Source organism: Triticum aestivum, chromosome 3D (assembly GCF_018294505.1).
Source record: "Triticum aestivum cultivar Chinese Spring chromosome 3D, IWGSC CS RefSeq v2.1, whole genome shotgun sequence".
NCBI classification, from domain to species: domain Eukaryota; kingdom Viridiplantae; phylum Streptophyta; class Magnoliopsida; order Poales; family Poaceae; genus Triticum; species Triticum aestivum.
The window spans coordinates 575001472-575011963 of NC_057802.1; the positions used below are offsets into that span (position 1 = coordinate 575001472).

Here is a 10492-nt window from a genome sequence, read left to right on the forward strand (position 1 = left end):
TCCTCGTATTATTTTCCTACAACCACTGGAGCTCTCTTTTTTCTACTGAATTTTGTTTTGCTGGAACTAGTTGGAACCTAGTAAATTGCTGGAACCGTCTTTTATTTTTGCTACAACCGGCCAAATTTTTAGCTACATTCCGGCGACGAAGGTCCATGGTTTTGCGGGAACCGGCTAAAATTTTGCTTCAACTGACTTTTTTTTTGTTTTTCTTAGTTGCTGAGATTTTTTTTGTGCTGAAAAATAGTGCCGCAAAATCGACGATGGCGGTGAGCCGGAGGCGGCAAAGCCGTGCTTCGATGGGCTGCTGGAACCGGCTTTGGCAGCAAGCGCCATTAGGCTTTGGAAACGACGGTGAGATTGGAAGATCTTGTGACGACGGGGACGTCGAGCTGGGCGAGGGGCGGCGAGCTACGGCGATGGACGTGGAGGACGCCGGCAGCTGCGGCGATGGACGTGGAGGACGCTGGTGAGCTGGCGGTGGTTCGAGTCTGGATACGGGCGGATCTGGCCGTGCTTCAAGCCAATGGTGTTTTTTTTGGGCTGGACACGGAGCGGATCTGGTTCGTTGCGGTTGCCCGATCGGATGGCTGCCAGGCGTCCGGCCGAAAGTTGGGCCGGCGCGCCGGCGCCTATCACTAGCCAAAAAAGTAACTGTCGCTCCAAATCCAACAGTTGGACAGGGCCGGGATCCACCAATCCCTCCAGGGCTTAGTTCACTGTTGGGATTTAATCCCAAAAACCGAACTCGGTCTAAGCCAGGTGGGAATACGTAGCCCAGCCCATTCTCGAGGAGCACAATTTTATAGGCTTCCTCCTTGATATAAGCAGATTGAGCTGCGCTCCTCTTCTCGGTGGCATGCTGGCATCATATATTTCCAACCTTAATAGTGAGCTAGCAAGTATTCGTCCATCCTACCATCCCTAGCTTAGATCAACCATGGCCGGCGGCGTCGTGATGAACACGGCCGGTGGAAAGCCATACCCTGGCAAGCTCACTCTGTACGTCGTCTTCACCTGCGTCGTCGCCTCCACGGGCGGCCTCATCTTCGGGTATGACATCGGCATCTCAGGCGGCGTCACTTCCATGGACCCCTTCCTCTTGAAGTTCTTCCCAGAGGTGTATTGGAAGAAACAGGAAGCAAGCAAGAGCAACCAGTACTGCCGCTACGACAACCAGCTGCTACAGGCCTTCACCTCCTCGCTCTACCTTGCCGCCCTCATTGCCTCCTTCTTTGCCTCCACCGTCACGCGTGTCCTGGGCCGCAGGTGGTCCATGTTTGCCGGCGGCTTCGCCTTTCTCGTGGGAGCGGGCCTGAACGGCGCCGCGCAGAACATTGCCATGCTCATCGTTGGACGCACATTGCTCGGAGTCGGCATCGGGTTCGCCAATCAGGTACGAGGTTGCTCACTCCAATGACTTTTCTGCATGAGATGAAATTTGTGCGGGTGCAAATATATCTATATATATCGCCATGAAGGTCACATCACAGTTCCATATGCAAATATATGTCGCCATCAAGTTCACATCACAGTTCCGTATGCAAATATATGTTGCCCTCAAGGTCACATCAAAATGCCGCCACATGCAAATATATATCGCCCAAGTTGAAGCCAGGAATTTCAAAGAGCTTGACTTCTTTGTTGTTCTGCGTCACTCGTTTGTGTCTTACTACCTGTGTAACTTAATATAAGAAGTTTCTTAACACTATGACAGTGTCCAAAAACGTCTTATATTTTGATACGCATAGATCGAGTAGTTATTGATTAATTACATTAACAGTTGCATCAACAGGTATGTACACAGAAATGGGAAGAGAATGAGACATATATGGGGCACATTCATTTCTTTGTTTCATTTGTTTAGGATATGCATGGACAACCGGGGAAGATATATAGATTGAAAACCAACTAAACATCAAGTCCCATTGACAATTTTTGAAGTAGTAAAAAATAGTATAAAAGAAAAGCATGAACTGAGGTGGTGCTAGGTGCTGTCTTGTAGTATCTCGTCCATGTCTATCCCACTGCGTTACTATGTGCAGAAATAAATCGAAAATTGTGCAAGCAAGTATGAAAGTATATTGATGGTGAATGTAGTCAAAATCATCCAATATTATGTGCACGCCACATAATTTCGGGCATATAGTGAGTACAATTGAATGATTACTTTGATACGCATGCATGCAGTCTGTGCCGTTGTACATGTCGGAGATGGCACCGGCGCGTCTTCGTGGCATGCTCGGCACTGGTTTCAACCTCATGATCACCACCGGCATCCTGACAGCAGAGCTCATCAACTACGGTACCAACAAGATCAAAGGCGGCCATGGTTGGCGCTTCAGCCTGGGGCTCGCGGCTGTGCCAGCGGCGGTCATCACGCTCGGCTCACTCTTCCTCCCTGACACCCCCAACTCACTGATGGAGCGAGGCCACCCAGATGCGTCCCGTCGGATGCTACGCCATATTCGCGGCACCGACGACATCGGTGATGAGTACGCGGACCTGGTGGCAGCAAGGGAGGTGTCAAAGCTAGTGCAACATCCATGGCGTAACATTGTGTTGCGCAAGTACCGTGCGCAGCTCACCATGGCCGTGCTCATCCCCTTCTTCCAGCAGCTCTCTGGCATCAACGTCATCAACTTCTACGCACCCGTGCTTTTTGAGACGCTCGGTTTTAAAGGGGACGCGTCGCTCGTGTCGTCAGTTATGACAGGCGGCGTCCTCGTGCTTGGCTCGCTGGTGACAATGCTCATCGTCGACAGGCTGGGGCGACGGAAGTTGTTCCTGCAGGGTGGCGCGCAGATGCTAGTGTCTCAGCTCGCGGTGGGGACGCTGATCGCGGCAAGGTTCGGGACGAGCGGCGTTGGAGAGATGCCCAAAGGCTACGCGGCGGCGGTGGTGCTCTTCATCTGCTTGTACGTGGCGGGCTTTGTGTGGTCGTGGGGTGCGCTGGGGTGGCTGGTGCCGAGCGAGATCTTCCCGCTGGAGATCCGGTCGGCGGCGCAGAGCATCAATGTATCGGTGAACATGCTCTTCACCTTCGTCATCGCGCAGGCCTTCCTCACGATGCTCTGCCACATGAAATTCGGGCTCTTCTACTTCTTCGCCGGATGGGGGGTGGTCATGACCGTCTTCGTCGCGCTCTTCCTGCCGGAGACCAAGAACGTCCCCATCGAGGAGATGGTGCTTGTCTGGAAGGGACACTGGTTCTGGAGCAGGTTTGTGGGAGATGATGACATCCACGTTCAAGAGCCTTGAATGGAGATGAATAATTGTAGATGACAACAACCACGTTCAATATCCTATTGCAGCATCTTCAATAGTTCCCTCAAAAACCTCTTCCTATTACCTTTAAGTACCTTCAGGGGTCTGTCAATAAAGTTATTGGATTTGAATGGTGTGCGGCTGTAAATTCGATCTTATAATTCCTGTTTCTCTTTACACTAATGCATACATTTTGACCATCAAAATAATATATTTTTATCTTCAACACATACTCCCTTCTTCCCAAAATCTTAGGCGCCTAACCTTTCTCAAAACTTCAAAACATCTAAGGCGTGTTAGCACTGAGCCCTGATATTCTCTCTTGTATGGTCAGAGTAAACTAACCATTGCTAATGGTAGATTAGCCAACCATGTTTGTAAAGGATATCATGAAAGAAGAACGCATCATAACCAATCGATCGGCTCGACCCCTCCGCGAAAAAAGGCACTTCCCGCGTCACCCTGCCCAGGGCGACTCGGCCGCGGCCAGCAATCCACACACCAGCGCCGCTCTTTCCCCTCCTCACGCCGCGCCGCCGTCGGGCGAAGCCCCTGTGGCCGACAGCGGCGACCAGGCCCTCTCCCACGGCGGCCTCCGTCTTGTAGGGCAGCAGGTTGCGAGATGCATCGGCGCGCACTGGGGCTCGGGATCCCGGCGACCGGTGGCAGACCTCACGTCCTCACATGGGTGTGGCGGCGGCTACCGGCGTCGTGGCTATTTGGGGATGCGTCGGGGGAGGGTGTCAGGCGTGGCACTGCCCAGATCCGGCCATCGGGATCCAGGGGAGCCCTGCGGTGGTTGGCCCTGGTATTCTTCAAGCTCTATAACTTCGATCTGCTTCATGCTGTGCTCCTCGATCTAGATAGCTTTTGGCGCATTGCATCACTCGATATCTAGATCGGAATTGATCCGGTCGGGAGCGCCCTCATCTTCAGCCAGAGAGGTTTTATGAGGGTGTGGCGCGAAGCTTTGCTGTCTTGTCGGTACCATGGAACATGTGGTGAAAAAAGTCATGGTGGCTGCGATCGGAGACTTGTAATAGCGGATAGGAGTTTTAGTTGCGTTGAGACTGGCGGCATTTTCCTGTGTGTCCGGTGTTGAGCATTTGTAGTGGTGGCCTTGGCAGGAGGGGGCGGAAACATAGGTGAACAACATTTTTGGCGGTGCTTCTCGAGTTCCGAGCCATGATCTCCAAGGTGAAAGCACAAGGTTTGGCTTTCATTGGTTGTACCTGGCAATGGTCTTGCGAAGGCATTGTTTTTGGGATCTCGGACTCTCTCCAGGGTGAAAAAATATAATTTTTTTATTTTTGTTCGTAGTTGTGTGCCTCCTTGATGTATTTCAATATTTTGTTGGTGCAGAGGCAGGATATAATTGGTATCTTCGTGATATTAATATGTTCCGTTTATCAAAAAAGTGGAAGAAACTTTTTGTAACCATGGCAATAATTTGTGAGAAGCCTTGTGCTAATTTCCTTACCAAAAGCTTACACACCCTACATAATCGGAAAGAGGGAGTATCATTCATCCTAATTTCAAATCTACAAGTATGGAAATTTAAATTCACTCATAGTAAATGGTCGAAATGCTTTTGAAGTAAACATGAGGAAGTTCAACACCCATGTAGCTCCCACAAGTGCTCCACAAGGTCATCATAAAGTTGTTCATGCCCCGTGGAGTCTTCGATCTATCGATGCACTTGAAAAAAAAATCTCAAAAGACAATGTTCATCCCTGCTTGGGTTCGAGAGAGCTATGTAAATTTTCTTTCCCTCATTCTCATAACAAAATTCCTATGGCTGACCTGGCTCGATGTTCTATGTTCATACTGTGCATGATGACACACAGTCATGATGCGCCATAAAAGGTTTTAATATCAGAATCTTGTTGGGCCACAAACTATGGCGAATCAAGCTTGCAACACCCTGAATACTAGCGCGACATCTTTCCTGCAGCAAGTTGATTCTTCAAAGCATGGCGTCGTGCCGTGCCCAGGAGCAACAAGTAATCAAATTTTTTGACCCACCCACCACCCATCTGTTTTCCAACATCGAAGATCTCACCGACATCCTGGAGGACACAGCCGATCGAGGAACACTCGGAAAAGGACGAGGAGATGTGCAAGTTTGCGGACAGTCTACAACCAGCCATGGCACCGTCATGCACGTGGCATGCGACCTCGGTCCAGGAGTTCTACATGGTTGATCCGCCGAGCTTCATGGCCAGTGATGAAATTTTTACCATATATGTGGAAATCAACATGGCTACCTTGGATATGACAAAAATTATAGCATATATGTGTATTCTTTAGGCGAATTCTAATAAAAATTATGCAATAATTAATTTATGTTATAAAGGGAAAAATACTTCACCTATTTTTACTTCATGTCTTTTTGGAGGATTATTGAGCACTTCTACAAACCATGTGTGGTAATAAAGAAGTTACAGTTCAAGTTCTACGTGTTATGGACTCAGTTTCAAAATACACACACATAACTGACTTCAAATGCCTATAACTTTTGCATTCGAACTCTGAATTAGGTGAATCTTATTTTGTTGGACAGCATATCTTCTGAACTTTCCAACGCCATTAGATTGACCTAATTCAGAGTTCGAATGCAAAAGTTATAGGCATTTGAAGTCAGTATGACCTACGGTTGGTTTTCACTGCCTTGGAAGTGTGTCCATCCCCTTGGTCGTCATGCCTTAGTCCCAGATAAGTAGATCAATCCCCTAGCGTTTTTCTTGGGTTTTATTAAGTTAAAAGTTAGCCATTGCGAGGTACTTCGATTGTGTCCAACGTACTGGACAACAATACTATCAGAACCCCACATTTATCAATACATTATCTATATCCGCAATATTCAGATTGCTTTGATCATATTCTTTCTCGTTCTTCGATGGTTTCTAGGAACAGATCTTCGGGGTTATGCTAATCTTATTTTATGGGATCGCCATTAACCTCTAGGAAATTAGTTTGCTGATTTCTAAGTAGCAACGTGGTTTCATGTTGTAACCGGATCGTCAATCGATATTTATCATCTCAATGAAAGATCGTCCAACAAGAGATACATATTGGAATTTATTAGAAAACTGCCCCCGCGTCGCTCCCTCCCCACTGCCCCCGCGTTGCTCCCTCCCCATGGTGACACGGGTGGCGGCGGTGCATCTCCGACCTTCCTCCACTCGTCCCCGCCCTCTCCCTCGCTGCCGCCGGCAGATCCCCTGCAAGAAAAGCCGGGAGGGAGCGGGCGGTGGCGGGCCTTGTTCCTCTGCCCAATGGAGGCTCGCTTGCGGTGGGCTATGCGGCGAGGCATCAGCTAGTGGTGGGTTGTGCGGTGCTAATCTATGCATCGTCCTGGTTGCGTGGAGGAATGCCAAGGAGGCGTCAGTGCTCGGCGGTCGTTGTGGCTGCGCGCGCGATGGCTCTTTGGCCAAGATCATGGAAACCCGATTTTCCTGCTCTGGCGTTTGCCTTCGAGGTTTTATGTCGCGCGGTTGTGCTCCAGCGCTTGTGGCATGGAAGCGTTCTGTTGGGTGTGGCAGTGTGGCGCGGCGCGCACACGGTGATGGTGGGGGCTTGATTTGGGTCACGGATGGCCCGAACTTTGCCCGGGTGGGCTGCGGCCGGAGTAAGCTTTGGCAAACGAGCGTCCTCTCTGTTTTCACTCGTTTGTGGTTCCGATCACGGCAGGTTGGTGTCACAGTATGCTTTGGTTGTGGCTTGCGTTGTGGCCGGGCATGTCGCGGCTGTGTGTTGCTGTTGGCATATAGGCGGCGATGTGGCTTGTTGGAGCCCTCATTGTTGTGGTGATGGTGGTGGTGCCAACATCGATGTATGCAATCCACCATGGTGATGTGGAGGCCATTGCGTCCTTCTGTTCATTCTGGTCATGCTTGCCACTGCTGAAAAATGCGAGCGGAGCCGCGACTTGGTCTCGTAAGGTTCACAGCGGCCTGGTGCCCACCCTAGGTGAGAGGTGCCGAGGCATAAGGCTTTGGGCGAAAGCTTTTGTTCTTTGACAGGGGGCATTGCCGGTGATTTTGGCGCCCATGGGTGTCCTCCTCCATGGAGGCATTTTGGAAGAGTACTTGCTTACACTGGGCCATGACCGTTTGGGGTGGAATGGACATTGGAGGTTGTTGGCTTGGCCGAACCACTGGCAAGGTTCGGTGGGGTGGTGGAGCGCAGAGCTGGGCGAAGCTTTGTGTTCGACCAGGATCGATGCCAATGATGGCGATGTCCTCGGCTGTCATTTGCCTTCTTGAACGCGTTTCCGAAGATCTTGTTCTTGATCTCTCGGGGCAGAGGCCATGTTGGGAGTTGGTGGTCTGCTTTGGTTGTCGTTGGTGGTTATTTTCTTTTCTTGTCTTTGTTGTTATTGTGGTTTTCCGGCCTAGTTTCCCTCATATTCACTCGGTATTTGTTTTTCCTCTCTTAATGAAACTGTCTTGCACGTCAAAAAAAACGATCATGCCACCTTTGCCTATCAATTGGTACCCGGCCTTATATCACACGATCAAACCCATCCTGATGTAGTCGGACTCCTCTGGGGCACTATTTATTCTTTCTAGGAATATGTTGGCACGTTCCGTGTATAGACATCTCGCAGTGAAAACCAAAGCACTCATGGAAGAGAGGGAGTTTGTTCCAAAAAACTTAGGAAAAAACAAAATAGGGTTGCAGATCGGCTAACTAATTACAGTCGTACAGAGTTAACTGTTGTTGTATGGATGCATAGAGGTCCTAGGTGTATCGAGGAACTTGTGCCTCTCAATTGTAACCCTGTTATCAGGGAATAATATAAACTCCCATCTTTCCCTGAAAAATAAAAATCACCTAACGCGCTGGTCACTTAGCTCAATCACCCAAACGCTGGTCACTAGCTTAATTAAAGTACCCCTCACCGAACCGTAGCTCCTGACCGCACCCTCTGGAGAGCAGGAGGCTGGCCGAGACGGGGTGCCGATCTAGACTTTTTCTTTACTTGCGTTGCATCAATATATAAATAATCTAAATGCTTCAAAGTACAGCTGCGCTATTCGGGCTTCGCGAGCGCACGCAAAAAGCTCACCCTATAAAAATAGTAATTAGCATTCTGTGTCATCAGCCTGAAGCGAAGGGCATGAACGAACGGAATCAATGTGTTCCGATTTATCCGATAGAAATGATTTGCTTTTGCACATCGAAACCAAAAATTAATCTCGCAGATACATATAATTCGGAAGAATAGGTGAGTGGTTCATACACAACATCTCTTTCTTTTATCGAGGGTTCTTTTTTCAGATCTTTCTCCTGGTTTTGATCATCACCGTTCACCTACTTGTTACGGAGATTCCGACCAATGCACAATCCAGATTTTTTTTAGCTTTTTTTACAAACAAGCTTTAGCAGTATGTTTGCATGTCATGTTTTTGGATTTCTCTATTTGTTGAAAGTGGAAAGGAGTCATATTTGAATCGGAAACAGCTACTTTGGTATAGTTACAAAGGTAACCGGTAGGTGACTGTTGAATCGACAGTAGTTACGAAAGGGGGAAATAGCTCAGTTTGGGCTTGGAAGCAGCCATCCTTTGAAGAAAGCGTAATAGCTCACTGGTCTAGCTCCATGGCACCGAAAATGTCTCAGGGCTCAAGTGATTCACCGAAGCGACGAGACCTTGAAAGCAGCTTTTTCAAGTGTCAGTAGCCGTCAAACAGAGTCGTCAAGAACGAAAAGCTGAAAGAATGAAGCGACCCCTATCCGAGACCCTCGCTATCGAGGACTTGGTTGCATGTGGAAAATACTCGGTGCCACAAAGCCTAAGTTGCTTTGCAAAGCTCTCGCCCGAAATTGACTTGGCTTCGCCAAAAGGCGCTCTTCGACTTTCTTTCTTCCTCCCGCACCCGCCTAAGCCCGGGTGAGCTGAAATTCCAGGGTAATCGCACCCTTGACTCTATCACAAGCTATTGGAATTCGCTGGAACCGAGACTGCTGCTACTGTAAAAGCATCAGGAACGTGTCAATTCACTGAATAAAGAGCTCTTTCCATTGATTTATCTCATTCTCAAGATTTAAGGCGATTCCTTTCACACCGCTGGCAAATTCCACCATTTCTCCTGCTTGAATCTCGTTCAATCCATAAACAGTACCTCCTGTCGAAGAGCCGTCCATCTACTTACTGCCTGCGACCGCCTTCTTGTCGCCCGCCTTTGTCTCTCCCCTCTTAGTGAACCCATTGTCAGTCCAATCCTTTTTCGGACTTGAACTCAGTGGGTTCCAGCAGCTAGCGTATGCCGGAGAAGAACCACAACCTGTGCCGCCTTTATCGGGTGGGAGAGTTTAGAACCAGTTAAGCCAATAGCTGCTAGGATTGGATGAATCGGTAATCTTTCTCAGTCTTGTGAGAGAGAGTCCCCAAATCCTTGATTTGGCCAGGAAACAAAGCACTGCTTTGGGCCCAGGAGTTCGTGTAGCTTTCCTGAAAGGGAGATCGGTCTCCTCGATCGTTCCCTCAAGTGATCGGTCACTCCTCGTCAACCTTGTTCTGAGGGCACACTAGAGAAAAGCAAGGACAAGTAGCTAGTTGACTAACGCTTTCGAGCACGTACCGAGGTCAAAGAAATTCGACAAGTTCTTGGTCGATCGCTTCTACCAATCGGAATAGGAATGCGAAATCCCAGTGGCCTCTCGGGGAGGACCGAATCAGTTGTTGGTTTGTCAGCTAGATTCGGCACAGGACAGGGCTTTTGGAGCAACGCAGCAGCCGTAAGCCCCAGATAGGGGAGACATGCCCTTTAGGGCGTATCGACCCGATGCCGCAGGACTGCGAACCGTCAGTTCCTTAGTACCTTTCTGTAGATTGATGCACTAATAAGACTCCAAATCCTTGGTTTGAGCATCCCTTTCTTTGCTAGTATGAGGTGAGTTTGTTGCTTCTTCCTCTCCGGACAGTCCTCCAGAAGTGGGTTCTGGTCGGTTTGTTTTTCGTCCGCCGCGTTGGCAGAGTCGCAGGCAGCGCCTCGGATAAAAGCACGGACGAGCCACATGCAGGGAAACTTGCACGTGTGGTTCTGGCCGGGGACCCCGGTGATATGAGAGTGGTGCAAGACCGGGACTGGATTCTCTTTCGGATAGGCCCTGAAAGGAGAAGAAAGGCTGAAATGGACTGAAAATGTGCCAGCAGTGACCTGCCCTGAAACTGCATGAGCCGAAATATGCATGAGATACCCATTTGGAGGGGAGT

The 10492-nt window shown here is 49.2% G+C and overlaps 1 protein-coding gene across 1 annotated transcript; it reads left to right on the forward strand.

Moving 5' to 3' along the window:
• Positions 1-940: 940 nt before the first annotated feature.
• On the forward strand, positions 941-8951 carry LOC123075561 (sugar transport protein MST3-like). The gene is made up of 3 exons (XM_044498135.1): positions 941-1396; positions 2191-3246; positions 8816-8951. Exons 1-3 carry the CDS (start codon positions 941-943, stop codon positions 8852-8854), a joined length of 1551 nt encoding a protein of 516 aa, XP_044354070.1. The 3' UTR covers positions 8855-8951.
• Positions 8952-10492: the final 1541 nt, after the last annotated feature.